This window comes from Cricetulus griseus, chromosome 7, assembly GCF_003668045.3.
Source record: "Cricetulus griseus strain 17A/GY chromosome 7, alternate assembly CriGri-PICRH-1.0, whole genome shotgun sequence".
Taxonomy (NCBI): domain Eukaryota; kingdom Metazoa; phylum Chordata; class Mammalia; order Rodentia; family Cricetidae; genus Cricetulus; species Cricetulus griseus.
Genome location: NC_048600.1, coordinates 79,928,174 through 79,951,825, shown reverse-complemented (window position 1 = coordinate 79,951,825; position 23,652 = coordinate 79,928,174). Strand labels below are relative to the sequence as shown.

General features: G+C 42.2%; 1 protein-coding gene across 1 annotated transcript in view; it reads left to right on the top strand.

Annotated features, from left to right (window-relative positions):
• The window catches only part of Dnah9 (dynein axonemal heavy chain 9), a 338,224-nt gene that overhangs the window by 138,569 nt on the left and 176,003 nt on the right, over window positions 1–23,652 (top strand). The window contains exons 33-38 of the mRNA XM_027427134.2: window positions 3,135–3,262; window positions 4,955–5,063; window positions 6,929–7,076; window positions 15,737–15,911; window positions 20,672–20,845; window positions 21,284–21,491. Coding sequence (XP_027282935.1) covers window positions 3,135–3,262; window positions 4,955–5,063; window positions 6,929–7,076; window positions 15,737–15,911; window positions 20,672–20,845; window positions 21,284–21,491 — 942 coding nt within the window. The remainder of the gene's footprint in view (window positions 1–3,134; window positions 3,263–4,954; window positions 5,064–6,928; window positions 7,077–15,736; window positions 15,912–20,671; window positions 20,846–21,283; window positions 21,492–23,652) is intronic.

The following is a 23,652-nucleotide window of genomic DNA, read 5'->3' as shown; positions in this document are numbered from 1 at the left end:
CTCCTATTTTCCTGTTCCTAAACTACTTTCAGTCTGTGTCAGTTGCAGCTGTTTTGAAGCATATTTTATAATCTTATGAGGCACATCAACCCTCACAATTCTTTAGTAATTTTGTTTTGTTCTGTTTTTTGAGACAGGGTTTCTCTGTGTAGCCCTGGCCAACTTAGAACTCACTCTGTAGACCAGACTGGCCTTGAACCCAGAGATTCTCCTGCCTCTGCCTCCTGAGTGCTGGGATGAAAGGTGTGCACAACCACCACCCAGCTATAACTTTCTTGGATATTCTCAGGCACTTATTTTCCCATATTAAACTTGAGCTTGTTATTATAATTCAACATTTTAAGCTTTGCTGTAATTCCAATTAAAACTGTATTAAATTTATATATTATGTTTCGGAAAACTGGCAGAGATGATACAGCAATCAAGAATGTGTATTGATTAAATAGCACAATTTTGAAACAAATGACATATAGCCTTTTAGGCTATTTTTCCATACCATTTTTCAAAAATTGTATGGTTCCATTAGAGAGAAAAGGAAGTGTACACACAGAATTTTCAGATGTATAATTGAATTAAAAATGATACATAGTTATTCAACATTGTATTCCATAAATAGAAACTATTCCTTTCTTGTTTGGTTATAGTTTCAAAAGTTTCAAATTCAGTTGGATGCACAGACAGGTATAGTGAAATCCAAGATCTCATTTTGTAGGCCATGTTCTCTGATAAAGCAACAGAATTAGAATCAACTAGCATGAAAATAATCCCAAACAATCTCCTATTTGAAAATCAAGAAATGTTCTCTGTACTTGAATCAGGAGGAAAATCAAATGAAACCCATGGAAGAACCAATGAACTGGATGCTTGAAACAGAGTCTGTAGAGTCTTTTGAACCTACAGATCTGAAGCCTAGAATGGCATTAAACTCTATCAAAAAAAATAAACTGGAAATAAAGGAAGTTGTTATCCATATTGAGCAATTAACCCTACCTGACAGAAGTGAAACTAATAAAGTCTGAAATTAGAAGGATAGAAACAGAAACAAGGAAAAGATGACACTGAATAGTGGTTCTATGTAAAGATCAATAAGTTCACTGTGAACATTCTTGGTGGGGAAACAGTTTATATTATGTGTGTGCATGTACATGCTTGTGAGAGGGTGCATGTGTGTGTGTGTGAGTATCCGTATGTATGTATGTATGTATGTATGTATGTATGTATGTATTATGTATGTACATTTTCACAAAGAGGAAAGATAAGCCTGGAGAAATAGCTCAGTTACTAAAGTACTTGGTTTGTGAACATGAAGCCCTGAGATACATCCTCAGAGCCTACATAAAATAGTTAAGCAGTGCTGCATGCTTATAATCCTAGTGCTACGGAGGAGGAGAGATCTCTGAGCCTCACTAGTCACCTAACCTAGCTTCCTTAATGAACTCCAGGCCAGGGAGGGACTTGGACTCAAAGAAAAGTAAGTGGATAGCACCTAAGAAGAGCATACAAGGTTACTCAGAGTTCTCCACACACATCTGCACATGTATGAACGTGCTCAAATACTTCTTAAGAAAATGATAATGGTGCAGTAAAAATAAGATTCAATGAGAATGTTGGAGCAGATGACATAGTATCTGATGACAATGACCCCTAACAAAATGTAAATTAGAAATGCTCACTACATAGCAAGTAAGTAACCTGAGTAAAGCAATGCAAAGGTGGTGGAAGGACAAAAACAAATAATTTCAAGCCATAAAAAAGGTGGCTCAGAAATCATATTGTAGATTTGGAAAAATTTGATACCAGCTTTTATGTAGAACCAAAGGGAAAAACACTATCTTAATGCTATAGATGCAAAGATTCTAAATCAAGTTGCAGTAAGTAGAATCTAACAGTCTCAAAAGAATAGTTGAGTTTTTATCGGGTACAATGTACTCTCCTGAGTACACAGGCCAGCCAATTATTTTTATAAAACAGTAACAAAGAGCACTGACAAATGAAAAGAAAATACATTCATTGATAAATAGAAACTAAAAGTTCAGTATTCACTTCTAGCAGAAAGCTCACGGTAAAATGGGATCAGATGGGAAGCCCCGCAATATAATGAAGACTCTGTCCCTAAAGCCCAAAGGAAAGTCAACCCTCTCTGTGTGATATGCATAAACCCTCCATTAAGAAAGGGGACAAATCTGGGGAGCTTCTTCTCAGCATTATTATTCAGCCCTGCTCTGTTGGTGCAGAGAATTCAGTAAGGCAGGGAAAAAGGAACATATGGTATAAATCAGAGGAAAAGAGAAAAAAAAAAAAAGGTTTTCTCAATTCTGCAACTTTACAGTAAGAAAAATCCAGAAGATTTTATTGAAAATTTTGTTAAAGATAGTTGAACATAGAATATATATACATCATACACATACACATACACACACACACACACACACACACACACACACACACACACACACACATATATGTTGGTAGCCTTTCTCTCTACCAGTAATAGCTAGCAAAAAAAAGGTGAAAATGCAAAGGAGAAAAAAACCTATTCAAATTAACAGTAAAACCTATGAAATATTCAGGAATATTTTGCCCAATGAAATAGGTTTAAAAACTATATAATTTTATGTTGGCATAAAACAACATCTGAATAAAACTTACAAAGCTCAACTCAAGTAGGAGAGTTTAATATAAAAATCAATCCTACACAAATTAATATATAGATTCTGAGGTAATGACAGTAAAAACAAAAGGGAGTGTCTCTCAAAGCCTATCATAAACAAGATTTGCTAAGGCTGTGATTATAAAGTACAGAAATTTCACCCCAAAAACCTTGCTGGAGTTCTCTTGTGACACAGTCACTTGCTGAAATGATTGCCTGCATCCCCTGTCACTTAAAAATCTGAAATACCAAGAAAGAAGCACTGCTACTGTTTTGTTTTTCCTGATGTTCTGTTGTTAGTCTGGTCCATGGAAAGAATGTGCCTCAGACACATGGGTCAGGTTCCAGGTAGAGCATGATACAAAGCTGGGTCTGCCCTGCCTCATCTGTTTGCACCTCCTGAGAGTTGTAGCCAATGCAGGGAAGCTGTGTGAAGAGAATGAGGGCCAGTGCTGGAAAAGAAGCCACCTGTGATTTCTTCTAGGACTGTTCTCTTCCATCATGAGGGAGCTTGCCAACATCACCCATGATGGGCCCAAGTGGATCTTATTGGATGGTGATATAGACCCGATGTGGATTGAGTCTCTGAACACAGTCATGGACGATAACAAGGTATGGCAGGGGAGGGACCCCATGTAATCCACATTCACCTGGGGAAGGATCCCATGCAATGTTCATCTGTGATGTCAAATTTCCAGTGTGACAGCACACCTGGAAATCCTGATTCCACGTGATAGCCAGGTCACAGGAAATAGCCATCACTAGTGTCTTCAGTGAGACACCCTAGAAATTGCCTGTCCTTACTCTGACCTGTTTGAGAGGCTCTGCCATTGCCCACCCTACTTTTTGGCATTGTTTTCAATGTCTTTCAGAATCTCCTATCTGTGGATTCATTTAATATTTAGAGCTGGGAAGAATCTTAGTCATCCATTCGCGTCTTTTTTTATAATTCATTTCCCTTTAATAAATAAGGAAACTAAATATCAGAAACATCCTGAGTCTGTCACCCTCCCTCTGGGATGATAAATGCCTATCCCCAAAGAGTAAACGTTATTTCTTACAGTGAAAACTAACTAACGGCATCTCAGCAAAATGGTTGTTACGCTGATAGCTCCTTCTAAACTTGTTTAGGAACCATGTCCAGATTGGAAATGTTCAAATGGCTCCAGCATTCATAGACTCATTAGAATAAATGCATAGTTTCCCAGCGGGGCCACTTAGAAGGAAGAACAGAAATATAACACCAGAAGTCCCTTTCTTTTTATAGTTTTATTGTTCCAGTATGATCTGGTTCATTCAAATTATCAACATTGATTTGAAGTGTTTAAATAACTTTTTTTCCAGACTCACTGAGATGCAAGGGTGAGAGTGGGAGGGATACAAAAGAATAAAGAGAAAGGATTGTTGTAGAAAACACATGGGCGTGATGGCACACACTTGTAATCCCAGCACTCAAGTGGTAGGAGTGGGTGGATCTTGAATTCAAGGGCACCTTGGGCTACATTGTGAGTTTGTGGCCAGCCTGGGCTATACAATAAGACCTGATGGGTATGGAGGGGTAGTGGCAAATAGTCCTATTCATGTTTGTGCTACTGTGCCAAAACATTGGAGTCTGGAAAAGATATTTATCTGGTTCACAATTATACAGGCTGGAAGTTCAAGATCTGGGGGCCATATCTAATGAAGACTTTCTAGCCATGTAATTCCATGGTAGATGGGAGAAGGGCAAGAGAAAGCCAAGCGTAGAACTCAGACTCGAGCCCTTTTGTGTTCAACATTAATCCATAGATGGGGGTGGAGGCTTCAGGGCCTCAGCACATCTAAAAGATTCTACTTCTTATGCTATTTGGGGAACATTGTCAAAGTATAGCATATCCACGACCCTAACTGATAAGAACCCATCAAACCCCACTAGCTACCTACGAATCTGCATCATCTTCTTGTTCTTCACTATGACTACACAACTCACCAAAGAGACTTAAGGGAGGAAGGGCTGACTTCCATCAGTTTCAGCATGGTGGGAAGACACACCAAGAGAAAACACATGTGGATGGCTCTGCAGACCTTGGCTCATGGACGTAGAGCACAGGACTGGAAGTAGCACCCCGCTGTAACCTTCACAGGCCTGCCATCCATAACCCAACTCTGCCAGGCAGATCCCAAGTCTCAAGGATCCCATAACCTCCCAACAGCACTCCCAACTGAGAACAAAGTGTTCCCATGAGCCTCTGAGGGCATTTCACCTTCAAACCACAATAGCATCATAGCTCTATCCTCAGTGACTATCCCTCCTGTGGTTTCCAGGTACTGACCCTGGCAAGCAACGAGAGGATTCCCCTTAACCCCACAATGCGTCTCCTTTTTGAGATCAGCCACCTGCGCACAGCCACTCCAGCAACTGTCTCCAGAGCAGGTATGACCAACCCTTCAAGGCAAGTGGCTCACTTGAGGCAGACGCTTATGGAATCACATTTGCTTTGGCCTGTGCTGAAGGAAGCTCCAGATAAGAGCTATGAACCTGATCCATCAAAACTGTGGCCAAGTTCTCAGCCCTTAAACCACACCCACAAGGCAAACAGGCACCATGAGGCCAGGTCACATGACTTTGTATCTTCCAAAATGCTGTCTGTGGAAAGTGAACTAACTCCTGATCTGGACAACTGTCCACTGCATGGGACTGTCATGAATTGGGTGGCATGCAGGTCAGGTCTAGCCTCCTTGTCAATGGAGACAAGCATCACCACTTCTCATTGACTTTTAGTGGCAAGTGGCAGCATGATCATATATATATATGACATATATATATATACATATATATTATATATATTAATTTTACAAGCACTCTTATTTACATATCAATCCCCCCATTCCCTTGCCCTCCCATCCTCCCATGCTCCCCACTGACTCCCCCAACCTACCCCCACCCACTCCCCAGCGATAGTGAGGCCCTCCATAGGGGACCATTACTTGGGGGAGGGCCTAGGTCCTTTTTCTTGTATCTGGGCTGCAATAGTACCCCTCCATACATAGTAGGCTCCCAAAGTTCATCTGTGCTCTAGGGATAAACACTGGCTCCATTGTTAGAGGTTCCATAGACTGCCCTGGCCTCCTAGATGGCACCCACATTCAGAGGGCTTGGTTCAGTCCAGTGCTGGTTACCCGGCTTTACGACTAGGGTCTCTGTGATCTCATTAGGTCAGGTCAACTGTTTCTGTGGCAGTATGATCTTAACCTCCTTCTGTCTCCACCCGGAGAATATTACAGAAAGGCACCTTTCTGATGAGATGATCAAACTGAAGGTAGGATGCTGTGATGGTTGCTAAGATCTTACTGAAAAATGGAACACCGTGAAAACCATAGAAATCATTGACATGATGGGTATATTGATGACTTCTACCCATGGAGATGGTTTCACAGATGGATTCACATATCCGAAACAAACAAGGAGTGTACATTAAATGTATGGTGCTTGATATATCATTGATGTCTCACCAATACCACTCAAAGCTTTCACAAAATAACATAAAAATAAACTAATAACAAAGAGAAACTTTATCATATCAGACATAACAGCAAATTTTCTCTAAATAGCCATACTGAGATTGGTGAACACAGGGCTGGAGAGCTGGCTGCCTCCCCCTCTCTGTTCATTTTCTAGGGTGGCTGTGACGGGTTTAACTAGTTACATATATTTGGTAGCTTTTGAAACAGCAGAACTGTATTTTCCCAAGTTTCCAGAAGTGAGACATCCAAAACTAAGGCCAACAAGGCTGTTCTCCCTCCAAAGGCTCTTGGGAGAATTTTCCCTTGTATCTTGGAGATCAGGTAGCCTTTGGCCTATGGGCTTGTCACTCTAGATGGCAAATGTCCCATCTAGATGATACATGATAATCTCCTCTCAAGATATTTAACTCAGTTATATCCAGAAAGGCGTTTGGTAAATAATGCCAAATTCAGAGTGTCCAGCAATTAATCCTTAGGGGACCTCCATTTCACTCACTGTACATTCCCACATGCTGACAACCATTGCCGATCAATCGCAGCTTTCTTTCTTCCTATCTGGACTTGACCCTGGGTTCCTTGCCAACACCAATCTTGCTTTGTCCATGACTTGGCATTTGCCATCAGGACCAATTGCATGTGCCTCTCTGACCTAGGTGAGGCCCAGTTCTATGTCTAGTCTTCTCTGTGCTTTTAAACGGGGACTCTGACTTCCTGGAATGAAGAATCTACTGACATGCATGAGATACTCACCTAACCACATCCCTGTGCACTCAGGGATCCTGTACATCAACCCTGCAGATCTGGGGTGGAACCCTCCAGTGAGCAGCTGGATTGACCAGAGAGAGGTCCAAACTGAGAGAGCCAACCTGACCATCTTGTTTGACAAATACCTTCCTACCTGTTTGGACATGCTCAGGACCAGGTAGGCTAAGAAACGGGCAGAAACTATATCGATGCAGCCAGAAAGAAACTGCTGGCTCATTGTTGAAGCCCTGCTGATGTTCTGTCCTGTTCTTAAAATGAGAGCTCTCTAGACACAGCAGTTGGCAGAGGGGAAGACACACTAGGATGGCCATATGATGCTTATTGTCAGTCCAGACAGGAGCGGACGTGAGGGAAGATGGGAGGAAGGTTTAAAGTACTTTTCCTAAGAGCCACATGGTTATGTCCGAAGGAGGGAACAGTCTGACAGGAGGCAATAGCTGCTAGCAGTTCAGGTTTGCAGAGCAGGCAGCTGTCCCTCCAGCTGGCCCAGGGGTGAAGAATATACTTTTCAAGCCCATGGAAACTACTTCCTGTTCCTGACTATGTGTAATCATGTGGGATCAAATGTGACATGTCACTCGACCTGTCCTGCCAATGCTAGATTCAGTGAGTTCATTTTGACTCTGACCACCTGTGTTAGTCAGGTTTCCATCCTGGCAAGAGAGAAACGCCATAAATAGTTAATTACTAAAAAAGAAAGATTTTCTTGGCTCTAGCTCTGCAGTTTTAGTCCATGATCAGTTGACTCTGTTTTGAGAGTGTCTGTAGGGACATGTGGGGACATTCATCTCACATAGGGAAAGCAAAAGAAAGAAACAAAAAGAAATCAGACTGCTGTATCTTTACAAATTCACATCCCCAGAAACTTAAAGTCCCCACTATACCCATCCTCGTAAAGGCTCCACTCCCTCCCTCCCAATTGCATCAAAATGGAGACCAAGCCACTGATACTGATGTTAAGAGACACTCAAGATCCAAACTCTAGCACTACCTGTCACTTAAAAAGAAGACTAACTATTCTTAACTAGGTGAACAGTATTATAGCAAGAATAGTCCATGGGTCAATGAAAATGCTCCCAGACTTAAAACCTGCTTCTCTATCATTCATTCATAATTTGCTGCCTGGTATATGTGTTTGTGTTCCATTTGATGGAAACTTGAGACCCATCACCATAATTTGGCCAAGAATGGCCATCAGAGATGATATTAATAAAAACACAACACTTAGTCATTGGCCTGTCAAGCACATGGTGATTCCGGTTGCTCACAGGCACAGAGGCAAGGGGGGAAAGAATTCCAGCATCAACAAAGTCATAGGGAACCCAGAGACTCTTATTCTATATTCCCTGTCCAACCCCACTCTAAATAATAGATCTTCCCACATTGACAATGTATTCTGTGCAACTAGAAATGGAGCTTTAACCTACTCATTGAGATAGTAGTATATTTTAGATATGTAACCAAACACAGATTTTTATTTAGGGGTTCATAATTGTTTTCCATGTCTCAAGCATTTGAAATCCTTCAGCCCCTGGTGATTCTGGGCCCTGTGTCCTTTGTAGCTGATAGATCTCTGGAAGCCAGCAGACTCTTGAAGTGGTAACACAATGTCTCAAGTGAGCACCATATACAGCTAGAATATCAAAGAAGGGTGAGGTATTAGCAAGACTGGGCTGGTGCTGTGTGGCCCAACTTTTCCTGAGAAGATGCAATACCTATGTCTACTAATCCCAGGACAGACCACCCATGTCCAATCTATTGAACCAAGGAGTTTTATTGGGGTTACTGACAGGAACAAAAGTGACTCAAAGACAGCTGCATCACCAAAGCCCACCCCAGCACAGTGACAGCTCACAAAAGCTGGGAACCTTTAGCACACTGCTTAGCCTGCAGGCAGCTCAACATGTTGAAGCGTGTCCCTTCCAAGTGACTTGTTTGATCTACACCTTTTCCTGGCAGCTCAGCTAGTTTCTGCTTCTTCCAGACAGCTGGTTTGCTCTCAGAGTCTTCTTTGCAGCTTGGTTTGTCTGAGAGTAACTCTCAGCAGTCTTCCCTGTTTATGTACCATTGAGGAGGGAGGGACCTAGTGAACATCATTACTTTCAGGGGCTTCCTGAAGGGATTTTGAGTAGTCTATCTTCTATCTTAGGGAGCTTCCCTGCAGGATAGAGTTGTTGGTTGTTTTCTCTTTTCTCTTAGCTCTTTGGGAATCTGCCACCCAGCTGTCAAATAAAACACAGAGTATTCTTATTACATATAAATGCTCGGCCTTAGCTTGGCTTGTTTCTTGCCACCTTTTCTTAACTTTAAATTATCCCATTTGCCTTTTGCATCTGGGCTTTTACCTTTCTCTATTTCTGTATATCTTTTCTTTCCTTCTTATTCCATGTCTGGCTAGGTGGCTGGATGGGTGGCTCTCCGCTCAAGTCTTCCTCCCCTCTTTTTCTTGTTCCTTGAGCTCTCTTGCTTCCCAATCCCTCCTTTTCTCATATTTATTCCCTCTGTCTGCCAGCCCCTCCTGTCCTTTCTCCTACCTTGTTATTGGCCATTCAGCTCTTTATTAAACAAATCAGATGTTTTAGATAGGTAAAGGAATATAGCTCCACAGTTAAACAAACTCAACATAAAAGAATGCAACACATCTTTACATCATTAAACAAATGTTCCACAGCATAAACAAATATAACACATCTTAAAATAATATTCCACAACAGGATACAATGTTTCAGACTCCAAGGAAACTGCTGTACAAAAGCTGGTCCCTTTTCTTTTTGTTTCTGCTGGGACCCTGTGTGACACTAACATATATTAAGATGTCTTTTGTTTTTGTTATATTGTGTATATTCATTCTCCATGCTACTGTGTCACATAAAGGCATTGTCATGCAATTACATCTGTTGAACCCTCAGTGGATTTCCTCTATACTCCTTCACCCCATGCCTATTAGTCCTCTTTGTTCTCCTGGCCAAGTTTCACCTCTACTTTCTCATCATGAATGCATGCATTTTAGGTGTTTTTGTAAAATCTACAAACTGCAAATAAGAAAAAAATATAGTTGCTTTTCTGAGACTAGCTTCATTTGCTTAATATGATCATCTCTAATTGCATTCATTTCCTTACAAAAATTTTTCTTTTTGACAGAAAAAAATCTTCTGCTATGTATCTATACCACATTTTCCCATCCATTCTTCTGTTGCTGAATACTCAGCTACTGTGGATAGTGCTTCAGCTCTGTGATATGTTGACTTGGAGTCCAGTACGTACCTAAGAGTAGTATAGTCAGGTCATATTGTAGGTGTATTAGAAACTAACATGGTGATTTCCATAGTCACTAGATTGATTTCATTCCTACCAGCAGCATATATTAAGTGTTCCCTCTTGATCACATCTTTACCAGAAGTTGTTTCCTCTATGACTGACATTCTGATTGAAGAAAGATAGATGCTCAGAGTTGTTTTGATTTGCATTTCCCTGGTGGCAAATGAGGATGAACATTTTTTCACATATGTACTAACCATTGCATTTCATCTTTTTAGAACTGTCCATTTCATTATTAGCACTTCTCTTTCATTGAGCTGTTTGAGTTTGTTTGTTTAGTTTTTTGAGTTCTTTATGTATTCTTGATAGTGATCCTCTATCACGTATATAACTAGAAAAGTTTTCTCTCTCCCCCATTGGCTGTCTTTTCACTGGATTGTTTCCTATTATGCATGGAAACTTTATAATTTCATGGGGATCTACTTAGCAATATTGACATTATTTCCTGAGCAACTGCAGTCCTATTCAGAAACTCTTACCTATGCCTATATCTTGAAATATTCCCCTACTTTTTTCTTTAGCAGTTTCAAAGCTTCAGGTCTTATATAAGGTCATTGATCATTTGAAGTTAATAGTTTTGTTTATTAACAAAATCGGGATCTAGTTTCATTCTCCCACAAGGAAAGCTTCCATTTTCTCAACACTGTTTCTTGAAGGAGTTCTATGTCCTCCAATGTGTACTTTTGGTAATGTTGTCAAAAACTACCTGTCTATAGCTGTGTAGGTTGATATAGAGGTTTTCTATTATATCCTAGTGATCTATATACATGCTTTTGTGTCAATACCCTGCTGTTTTTGTCACTATGGCTTTGTAGTATAATTTGAGATCAGATGACATGATGTCTCCAGCTGTGTCATTTTTGCTTAAGATTGCTTTGGATATCCATGGAATTGTGTGTTTCGATGTGAACTTAATTTTCTTTTAGTTCTGCATGGATGTCATTGGAAATTTTATAGATACTGCACTGAATATATAGATTATTTTTGTAACACTTTCACAATATTAATTCTTTTCATTCACAAGCATGGGCTGTCTTTATGGATTCCAAGTTCTTGTTCAGTTTGTTTTTTTTTCTTTTGCCTAAATATTTTAAGTTTTCATTATAGAGCCCTTTTCCTCCCTTAGTTAGGTTATGCTAAGGTTTATTGTTGAAGCAATTGTGAGTGTATTTGTTTACCATTTTTCTTTCTCAGCATGTTGGTGATTGGTATTTAGGAAGGATACTGATTTTAATATTATTTTCTACTTATGTGAGAATTTCATAGACTATATTTCAATCACATTTATTTCTCCCTCCCCAAACTCCTCCTAGACCCATGTAATATCTCCCTCCCTACCCGACCTCCCTTCTTACCCAACTTCTTGTTCTCTCTCTTTCAAAAAACACCAAGTCCAGTTTGTGTTGCCCAAATACTCTTGAATGTGAGGCCTGCTCTGGAGAGTCTTTGCCCTACCATGAGTCATATGCTAAAAAGAAACTGACTCTCCCTCTCTCAGCAGCTATCAAATACCAATAGTTCCTCATCTGGGGGTAGGATCTGCCACTTTTCCTCCATGCTGAGATTTTGTCTGGTCTGAACTTGCACTGGTCTTGTGCATGTGGTCACAATTATTTTTAATTAATACATGTAACTAACTGCCCTGTATATGTAGAAAACACTGTTTTCTTATGGTCATCCACTAGCTTAGCCCTTAGAATCTTTCTACCCCCTCTTCTACTATAATCTCTTAGTCTTTCAAGAAAAGAATAGACTTTCTGTTTGGTTCTTAGCACTCCACAACCTCTTCTTGTACACTGAACAGCAGAGTCTCTGTGTTAATTACTATCTACTGCAAGAAGCTTCTCTGATGAGGATTGACAGATGCTCTAATCTGTGGAAACACTAATAAGTCATAGGAGTTGTTTGAATACTGTGTCATTTAGCAAAATATTAGTAGGTTCTCCCGAAGGTCAATAACCCATCTAGCCACAGTTTCTGGGCCCCACTATGATGCTGTTTTTATATGTTAGCTTTTATGAAGATATTAATCATTTCTAGGAGTTCTTAGGGAGTTTAATATCACCTATAAATGAAGATACTTTGACTTCTTTTCCTAATTATGGCCCTTTCATTTACTTCTGTAAATTAAATTTACAGAATTCTGTAAGTTTCTGTTATTGCTGTAGCTAAAACTTTGGGTACTATATGGAGCAAGAGTTGAAAGAATGAACACAGCATCTCTGTCTTAATCCTGACTTAAGAGGAAATGCTTTGAGGTTCACTCACTTATGACATTGGCTATAAGTTTGTAATATACATATGTTATTATTTAGAAACATGTTCCCTCTGTTGCCAGCTTTTATTTTTTCAGAGCCATTTTTATTTTAAAGACATGTTGGATTTTGTCAAAAGCTTTTTCTGAATCTTCTGGCATGAGTGCATGCAAAGTTGGCATTGGGCATAAAGCAAAGGAGGAATTGGTGTGAAGCGGAGGCCTGAATGGGGACAGATCTTGAATCCAGTAAGTTCTACTTTGCGGGTTCCAATCTTGAGTCCTTCAGCATTCCTTCTCAGGCTCCCAGATGCCTGACCCTGAGTGGTTCTTTACAAGGTCAGACCACAGGTGCTGGTCATACATCTGGGTGAGCATCAGGAATCTGGTTGGAATGTTGGCCTCTCCCCTAGGCAGTCCTTCCTAGTGTTGGCCACACCACTTGTTCCCCTACAGACTCTGGCTCTAACCAGGTTTCCACCTCACTGACTACTGTGTGCAACTCTGGTGCAAAGTTTTTTTCCCAGTGGTCTAGAAGTATCCTAGACCAGGTGTCATTATAGAGTCCCATGTCACATGTTCTGAATTTCCTGAGAGCATGGTTTGCAGATGCTCTTGTGCCACCTAACCACCAACTTAGCAGGGGTCTTTGTAAGATGGCTTTTCAGGGCTGATCTCCTATAGTGTAAGAAGAGAGGGTTTCCCAGTGTATCTCTCCTTTCTGCCATTGCAGCACACTTCAGTCTCCCCCCCAACTCCATCCCATTTTCCAGCTCTCTAAAACATGTTTCTAAAAGTACAGCACAGACTTCCTGAGGCTCTGTGCCTTAAGTTGTAGCTACTGCTGCCTGCTGTTGGCACTGTCTCTTACTAGGGGAAGGAGAAGTCCCTAAATTGAGAGATCCTCTGGGAGGAGCTCTGATCTGTGTCCCCTACTTTGTAAAGTTCCCTAGTTGATTTGCTATTAAAGCTATAGGACTCTGAAGAACGCGCCCATCTCTCCTGAGCTGTTCTCTAACTTCATTCCCTGATGAATTTCCCAGTTCACTCCCTGATGATTCTAGCAGAATGTGCCTGTGTGTTGCTGGCCATCTTGGATCTCATGTAGTAGGGTTTTTAGTATCATTCATTTCACAAAGCACAATTATAAAGCAAATTTATTGTTCCTTCAGGACTGTTTGGGGGGAGAGGCTGTCTCATCTCCTGCCCCTGGGTAAAATCTAGGTATGGGATATTCATGGTGGGCACATGTGTGTAACCATGGAACTGTGGAAGATGTGATGGGAGAGTACAAGACTAAGTTGCATAGCAAGACGGCTGTCTCCAACAAGCAAACATTTACAAAAGATCTGAGTCAATGTCTGCAAAGTTCCTGCTCATAATAAATACCTATATGCTCACTTCTACTCTCTCTCTCTCTCTCTCTCTCTCTCTCTCTCTCTCTCTCTCTCTCTCTCTCACACACACACACACACACACACACACACTGCACTGAGAATGTAAAGAAACATCCCTTATTTATTTATAGTGGGGACTTCTAGCCCAGAAGCTAGCTCTGTCCCACAGTGAGGACAGGCAGGATTCTTCACCTTTTCTTTCCCATCCTCAGAAGTATCTTCTCAAAGCTGTAAGAAGACAGTGAAAAGAGAAAGGGAGGGGGGGGGGATGTCACTTGGCTGTGTATCCACCGCTACTGTAACTATAGAAGATCTCAAAATCTAACTCCTTCCTTTGGGAGATGTTGGAGCACCTTGTGCCACTCCTCATCACTAGCATTTCCATCTACATCCATTTAGAAACATGTGTCCAGCTCCTCCATCTGCTGGTATGTTACTGCTCATACAAAATCCTACAAGGTGATCCCATTGCCTGAAAACAACCATACATGCACACCAAATTTCAGAAAACCCTTTCCTCTCCCTTCCTTTGACAAACTGGAGCTCATGATAGCGGAGCTAGAAACTGCTCTCTACACTCTACTCTCAGATCCACAAGCCCCTTGGCTTTCCCAGGCACCAGGCTTCTCAGCTCAGAGTAATCCAAATGAAGCCTGTTCCCTGCTTTTTTTTCCCTCAAGACAAATCCTCAGTTTCCTGTGGAAGACAGGGTGTTTGCTGCACACCAAGTTCTCACTGCAGTCCCTCTTTGATGCACAGTACCCCTAAGAAGTTGAGAGGTCAGAGCTGCAAGCTGGTCCTGCCTGGGTCATTTGGACCCTCATTTTGAGTGGAAGGACAGCCAGCATCATTTATTTTGGTGCCTCATCCAATACGAAGCTAGAGATAATTCCATTTTATCATTCTGTCACAAGTGGGTATTGAACAAATGATGGATGGCTCATTAGGACTTGACTCCCTTGTTACTCGTGAAAGTAATGTCTACCGTTAGACCACACAGTCATGCTGTTGTAAGGACTACAGACAGATTAGAAGCAGCTGCAAAAAAAAAAAAAAAAAAAAAAAAAAAAAAAAAAGCATTGGAGAAAGTAGATGCTGGGCAACTCATAGCCCTAAGGGAGGTAAATGACTTTTAAGGTGGCCATTGATAGTGCTGTTTATCTGATAACACTGAATGACAGAGACTCTTCCTCCCACAGCCTAGGAAGATAGCATCCCAAGGCAGGATGTGATGGGGACTGGGTATACTGTCCATACAGATAGAGGGATAAAAGTGGGGGGAGCAGTATGTGACTGTATGAACATGTGTGCATGCTCCCACGCGTGTGTGTGTGTGTGTGTGTGTGTGTGTGTGTGTGTGTGTGTGTGTGTGTGCATGCACATGTGGTGCTGGAGATTGACTCATGACCTTGTGAACACCAGGCAAGTATTCTACCAATTAGTTACATCCCTAGCAGTTAGCTTTTCTTTGAGCTTTGAAGAAATTGCAAGATGGGTGAAAACATGAACACCAGCTCATTTTGTCCTGCCTCCTGCATTCCCCCAAATACTGTGAAGGAAATTTCCATGCAAATAGAGATGAATAAAGGAAAAGGCTTCTCAGAGAACAGCTCAGACAAGGAACCTTCTCTCAAAAGGCTCTTTGCTCCCATTCTTTAAAGGAAACTGACCCAAGAGTTGCAGTAGATAGCGAAGGCCTACATAGCACCATGGTCTTCTGTGCTCCCAGCAAACATGACAAACTACGGCCCCCCTGAAACTAATGGGCTTCTATGGCTGGGCAGTTGCATTTCAAGAAAAAAATACTCTTGAATTCTTAGAACATCTCCACCCCACCTCTCTCTCCAGATTTAAGAAGACGATCCCAGTCCCAGAGCAGAGCATGGTCCAGACGCTATGCTACCTCCTCGAGTGTCTCCTCACCAAGGAGGACATCCCTGCAGACTGCCCCAAGGAAATGTATGAACTCTATTTTGTGTTCGCTGCCATCTGGGCCTTCGGTGGTGCCATGGTCCAAGATCAGGTAAGGAGACATGCTGAAATCAATACCATGTTGAAGTATATAGCCACAAAACCTGACACTCCTGTAGACTCAGAAGGTAGGAGATTAAACATTGCAACATGGTAGTCTCCCCACACACTGCTCCACTAGAGGCATGGACTCCCCTGCCAGGGGCCTCCCTGGCTGAGACAGAGGAGGGTGTGGTGTGTTTGGAGCTGCTGTTTTCTGAGCTGGAAAGTGCATCTGTGCTTCCATGGAATGCTGTGCAGTGATGGAGCTTAGACAACTGCTTGGGGTATGGAGCTGATACTCTGCCAGGTTATGCGTGTTTGATAGAGAGGGGTAAGGGGATGCTGTTCTGTAGAAACCTAACTGAGAGGGGTGTTTTTAGCCTTCTAAAAATCTTCAGAAGAATGTGCTACTTACTCTGTAGCAAGGCTGAGCTCACCAGGGTATTTCCATATCCTTTAAACACAGAGAAGGCCAGGTCAAATGTTAACTGTGAGTGGCAGACCAACAGTGATGATCAAGAGGTGTAGGCCACTGTAGACTCATTCTGTTCAGGAATAGGGACATTGACTCAGAATATCTTGGCATTGGAGTTCCTCACCCTTCTTAGATTCGCAGCCCCTTTCTTTACTTTTGTATATCTATTTTTGGTATATTTTATCTAGACATAACATATTCAAGATTATACAAACCAGTGTTTTATAACTGAGTCTGTCATACAATGTTAGAAAGATGTCAAGAACATGGACTACATGAGCAAATGTTTAAATCCACATTTAAATGTTTTTAACTGTAGGTGTAGTCCTATATAGATTTGTTTGTCTTAAACTTATCCACTGTGTATGAATAAAACATTTGTCCAAGACCTACTACTTTCTGCTCCTCACAGTCTCTGGATATTGTTATTCCACCCTCTGCTTCTGCGAGTTTGACTATTTTACATTCATTACATATGTAGAATTAATCCCTCCATGCATGGCTTATTTCACTTAATACTTCCCTGTTAACATCATATTTTCATAAAGAGATTGTACGTTTGGTATTCTTATCCCAAAATGCAATAGTATTAATAGAAAATAGAAGAGTGCAAGGAAATTGGGATGGATTGGGTAGGTTTATTCATTGATTGTGGCGATGATCTCACAGTATATACTTAGCTCCAAACTCACTACGTGGTGTACATTGAATAGGTACAGCTTTATGTGTCAATAAAATGCTTCAAAAATCAACCACTGAGAAAAGAAAGGAAGGAAGGAAAGTGGGAAAGGAAAAGAGAAAACATTGGCAGGATTTGAATTGTAACTGTCAATATTACCTGGGAGACTGTCAGTGAGAAATTCAACCTGTATCTTTCTTACTCTCCCTGTGTGCCCAGAGGATGCTGACAGCTCCTGGGTTATTGTTCTAATCACCTGATGTGGATATGTGGAAGGTACTAAGGATAATGCTGGTATACATATGCATTTGTTAGCAATATTCTCCTTACTGAAATACTCAACTATACGGAAATATCTGGTGCTATCTCACAACAGGAGGCCAGACAAGCTGTGATTGCTATAGAGTTATGATTTATTCCTTCTGGTCTGGGTTGATTGTGGGATTAGATCTCTCTCTCTCTCTCTCTCTCTCTCTCTCTCTCTCTCTCTCTCTCTCTGTGTGTGTGTGTGTGTGTGTGTGTGTGTGTATATATATATATATATATATATATATATACACACGCACAAGCATGTGGAGGTCAGAATGAACTCAACTTTTACATAGGTGTGGGAGTTTGAACTAGGGCCTTCAAGCTTGTGTGTCAATCACTTGACCAACTAACCCATCTTCTATGCCATCTAGAGCTTCTTCCAAGAAAACTGAAGTTTTAGCCTTGCAGGACAGAGCCATATTTAAAGAATCTGCAAAGGCAAGGAATGAGACCTGGGGAATAAACACTTTGATCCTTCACAGGGTATACATGCCCTTATTGCATGTTACTCAGAAAACACTGGGCAGCTCCCATAGGCTCCCTATTCCCTGATCCCAGCCCAAACTTGGAGGCCTTGAGGGTTGGAAGGGAAAGATGTAGAGGATTGGGTGTCTGACATCTGGAAATTTCTGTGCCTGCTCTGTACTATGCAGGGGCTGTTCTTTGGACTGCTGTACGGACTGCTCTTGCACTGCTTTACAGTTCCCCTCAGAGGTTGAGTGTGCAGGATGGATGACACTTGGCTGGAAAGCACAAAAATTCCCAAATGCAGAAGCTTATGCTTTGCATTAAATGCAGTCTCTGGCCTTCCAGCTTCTAGCAACTCCTGAGCTCCTTACCCACATTAGCAGTGGGGTGTCAGGATGAAGATACCTGATTAGTTTTCCAATCTACATCATGATATTTCAATCCATTCCACTCTTTCTTAAAGCCTGGAAGGAAGCACCCTTCCTAAGTGTCTTAAGCACTGGGAACTATGGGCAGCCATGCCGGTCTATGGGGAGAGACACAGGAGAAAGCTTTTAAGCAGCAGGAAGTGCCTAGAATCCCACACAACCTACATTAAACAAAAACACCAAAGAGAGTGCTGTAAATTAGAGAGTAGGAATTTGGCCAGATATTTGCATCAGCACCACCAATGGTGCCTCACTTAAGAACCTGTCAATAAGGCCACACACTAAACAAAAATGGAGCCTATGCCTGTGTAGAAGGTCCAATTTAAAAAAAAAAAATAGAAGAAGTCCTGGTGAATACTTTTCAACAATCACAGAAAGTGATCTCCCACAGAGACATAGTAGAGAGAGCAGAAGCCTGGGGTGGGGACTTACATATACAAAACAGGGATCATTCTAACCAGCCAGGGTAATTCAGAGCATTGTGAAGACTGAATGTGGTGAAATCAGACCCCAAACTCTGTAATAGGATGTCAGTAACATTTTAGTGTCATCTAGGTTAAAGGGCATGGCTATAACAAAAACATTGCTGCAAAAAGCCCCACAGAGCTGAATACAAAAGGGACAGACCAATGGTTCAGTCATCAGGGGTCACCTTGTCTCCAATCAGAATGGAAGCTGAGATAAAGTGCCAGATTATAGGATGGTAGGGGACAAATTATTGTGACTCAGTCTGCCCAAGAACAAACCAAGTAGATCAAGGATTAATTGGGGTGAGATGAAAGGATGGGCAGATGTGTTCTTTCTAAAGGTTGTCTCAACTTGAGGTCTCCCTAGAAACCAAAGACTTCATCCATGAGTTAAAATGAGGGTTTTCTCTGGGGCTATAATTAGAGAGAAAAAGACAATGTTCCTTTACTCTGACTTGAAATCAGAGTCAGAACTACACAGAAGCCTGTCCATAGTTTTCTGCCTGTTCCCATTCCTTTTTCTTGTTCTTGTTTTGGTTTTTCTATTTTGGTTTGCTGTTGGTATTCTTACTGTTTTTGAGATAGGCTCCATTATATAGCCCAGGCTGGCTCTAAATTCTTGGTCTACCTGCTTCAGCTTCTGAATTACTGGGGTTATGTGTGTGTGCCACCAGGTCAACCTCCATCCTCATTTTGAAACAAAATAATCCTATCCTATCAACTTAGAAGATAGCAAAATGAAAAGTTTCTTATCTCCTTCAGGATCCAGATTCATTCCTCCATACTAACCCCATCACTCATCTAGTGTTGGAATGCTGTCTTTGCCCTGCCCTCCCTGGATGTCTCCTACAATGGCCAGTCTGTTCCCTATGATATTGAACACAAAGAAGTACATTGGGCATTTAACTCTACCTATAAGGGGTCTGTGCTTTATATTAAGGCATATAAATTATACATACAACCTATTGTTTCTGTTAGCAACAAGGCCAAAAGGCTTTGCCTCCTCTGCTGTTTCTAGATCCTGTACTAGATCTTGAAGGAAGCCTAGAAGACTTTTCTAGAATCTGCATCCTTAGATGACAAAAGTGAGACCCAAGGGGACGTGACCAACCTCTGTGGCTCTTCTTGCTCAACTTCACTGTGTCCTTGCTGTCAACTTTAATTTATGTCATGAAAATTCTCAGTCTCAAATGTCTGTGAGGGTGGGAGGTGGTTTCTCTCTTCATGAGGGCTCGGCCCACACTTGCTCTTCCGGTGGTCAAGGACCATGCTCTCTTATGTGTCCTCATATCCTCCCTCCCTCAACCCTCTTTACTTTTGAGCAACTGTGACATAGCAGTGGCAATGTTGTAGCCACATGGTCAAACCGGGACGCTGTATGTGGTATTCTTACTCTATTTTCTTTGTACCACATGCTAGGACATTTACAAAGAATAGAAATTTGTTTAGCTCTTGGTTCTTTCTAGAGGCTAGACTTCTGGGAGTCGGACACTGCACCTGCTTTCCCAATGCATCACAACAGGGGAGAGGGCATTCATGGGTGACAGAGAAACTGTGCTAGCTTGAATCTTTCTTCTTTGAAATCCATCATGGAGGCCCTGACATGTGAACTTATCTCATCCTAATTCCCATTTCCATGAAGGCAGCACCTCTAGGTACCTTTACATATGACTTTGGACGTTAACTTTCCAGCATATGAACATCTAAACCCTAGAAACTGCCAGATGGCAACATCTGTCCCAGGGTATCCCCTACCTTCTGGGCCCTTGAGCGGCCCAATGCTCTAGGAGCTCTGTCATTCCTGGGAGCTGCTTCATCATAGAGACATATATAGGTGGGAGCTCTTTGTGCCCCTGTCCCAACCTCTGTAAGTGCCAGGATTACCTGACTGGGCCCTTTGATCTCTGGAGGATCTGTGCCTCACCAGCCTTGTCTTTGCAGCTTGTAGACTACCGGGCAGAGTTCAGCAAATGGTGGCTGACTGAGTTCAAGACAGTCAAGTTTCCTTCCCAAGGAACTGTCTTTGACTACTACATAGACCCAGAGACCAAGAAATTTGAGCCCTGGACCAAGCTCATCCCCCAGTTTGAGTTTGACCCTGAGATGCCTTTGCAGGTAAGTAGGACTGAACAACTAGGAACATGATACCCACAAGGGTACTCAGAAGCCACCCCTGTTGGTATCGAGTATTTGACCTTGTGTAAACCAGTTGGTCCCCAGATGCATTCTTTTTCAAATACCAGATGCAATTAAGCTACAGGATCCCCCACAAGAAAGAAATAGAGAACCCAGTCAGCATCATTAGTGACAGAGGACAGGAGGTGGTAAGGCCAGAAGGTCCTGAAGTCCCCTTGGAGATCCCTCAGGGAGACAGACAACAGTAGTGGGTTTCTGCTGAACATCAGGGTGCAGTGACAATAAGTTTACAAGATGGACAAACAGTAGAAGATAGGAAGGATACCCAGGCCTATCCTGACTAGGCAAACTTCCCTATGAAAAGATCTCCTCTTCTGGAATGTCCCAGAACATGATACCTATCACATTCTGGTCCAGGCCTGTCTGGTACACACAAGTGAGACCATCCGTGTGTGCTACTTCATGGAGCGGCTTATGGAGTGGCGGCGGCCTGTTATGTTGGTTGGCTCTGCTGGCTCAGGCAAGTCTGTGCTGGTGGGAGCGAAGCTGGCCCACCTCGACCCTGAGAAATACCTCGTGAAAAATGTACCCTTCAACTACTATACTACATCAGCAATGCTGCAGGGTAAGCAGCCCTAGTGTGCTGGGGTATGAGCAGCTAAAAGGCTAACAGGGCTTCTATGCTTTCTGGTCTGGGCCCTTGTCACCCACAGCACTGCTTCCTCTTTTACCCCATGCACTTCTGCCCCATGTCCCCAGCACCCCTTAACACTGCCTCCTTCCATGTTTCTTCCTGTGCCCTGTGGCCTATTAAAACCCATCAGTGTAGTGCTGTAGCTTTACAGACATCCCAGCACCACATGGAGGTCTTGGCTTGCAGGCTCTGGTGCTGGAAGCATCTATCAATATCTATAGACATCACTTCATCCATCCTCAAATCTGATAGGTGAGATCAGAGGCTCAGGTTAGGAGGATGGCTGCCTAAGGTCACACCAGGCAAAGCCTCGTGATACATCCTGTCTTCTGAATTCTCCTGGGGGTAGTAGTAGATGTTCATTCAGTGACTACCAGTGGAGGTGGGCTCAGTGCAGACCTTCCCCCACGCTAGTCACTTCTCATTGGTCCTCTCTTACTTCACTGAGTCACTGAGAAAGAGATGTCTCCAGCATGCCCACTTTCCCATAGCCCCTCAGATCTGAAAAGACGCTAGTCACTTCTCATTGGTCTCAATTTATGAAGGAACACTCTTCACATTAAAGAAAAACATTTCTAAGTTGAATGGAGGTCCATTCTTATAACTCCCATACCTGGAGGCAGAAACAGGAAGAGCAGCCCATGTCCATCACCAGTGTGGACTGCATCCTGAGTCCCTTGGTAGCCTGAGCTACAGAGGGTCCCTGTCTCAGAAAACAAAGCAAAACAAACAAACAAGCCTTCTTTTGAAGATCCATCCAAGATGATGTTTCAGCAAAATGAAAGTAGAAGCAGGTTTGGGGAGCAGCCTCATCCCTGCCCTGTGTGGCTGTTAGAGCTGTGGGGAGCTTGTACACAAACACGCGTGCATGTGCACACACATACTCATGAATGCACACTTGCACTCACACACACACACACACACACACTGGAAAAGCTACAACTTAGATATTTAGATAGAAGATGCTTGTATATTTGACAATGAGTGATATTCTGACCTAAGTCATCATCATTTTGTTTGTTATTAACTTCAACCATTTTTATGTGGTAAGCCCATGCCTGTGATGTAAATACCCCCACCACAGCCTACTGTAAGATACTTATACAATGTCAGATAGCATGGAGTCACTGAGAAAGAGATGTCTCCAGCATGCCCACTTCCCCATAGCCCCTCAGATCTGAACAGAGAAAAGAACCTCCAAGGCATAGCTAACGGCAAAATGCAGAAAATTCATTTGGCTATGTTGTTACTTTTAAGTTCATTCTTTTTAAATAATGGTCTCATTGAATAGGCAACCAAGTGGTGGAGAAAGGGTTCTGCGGACAATTAGAAAGGGGAAAAGCTAGACACCTAGTGTCAAAGAGAAAGTGAGGCACTGAATGACACCAATGAACTCAAGAGACAGTCACCCTGGGACTCACTCAACAAAGAGGCAAACTAGTACAGTTGCTATGCAAACCTCTTAGTCTGAAAACCCAGTGTTTGCCGCTGCTAGGATGTAATGAACTGTGGCTTAGGAAGACTGAAAGCTTGGCTCTACAAGGCCGGCAGCATGTTGGCAGAAACAATAAATGTTTACAGTGGATGTCCAATGGCAGGAGATGGGATGTAGCCTAGTTACTCAATGTGGTGAAGTAATTTGCAGAATTAGACAGAAAAGCTTCACAAGGGTGAAGTTGGAATTATTTTCATAGCATTATCAAGGGACAAAAAGAGAGATATAAGGCAGTGTGTGTGTAGCACTCTCTACATGATGCTTTAAAAGAAGTAGACACACACACACACACACACACACACACACACACACTCAGCAGTTAAGAGCCTGTGCTGCTCTTGCAGAGGACCCAAGTTCAGTCCCCAACACCCCAACAACAATATTAGGTGGCACACAACCACGCATACTCTAACTCCAGGAGACCTGACACCCTTGTCTAGATGACATAGGTACCTGTACTGATGTATACACACACACATACACACACACACACACACACACACACACACACAGAGAGAGAGAGAGAGAGAGAGAGAGAGAGAGAGAGAGAGAGAGAAGAGTAAAATATAAATATTTAAAAATAAATCGAAAAAATGT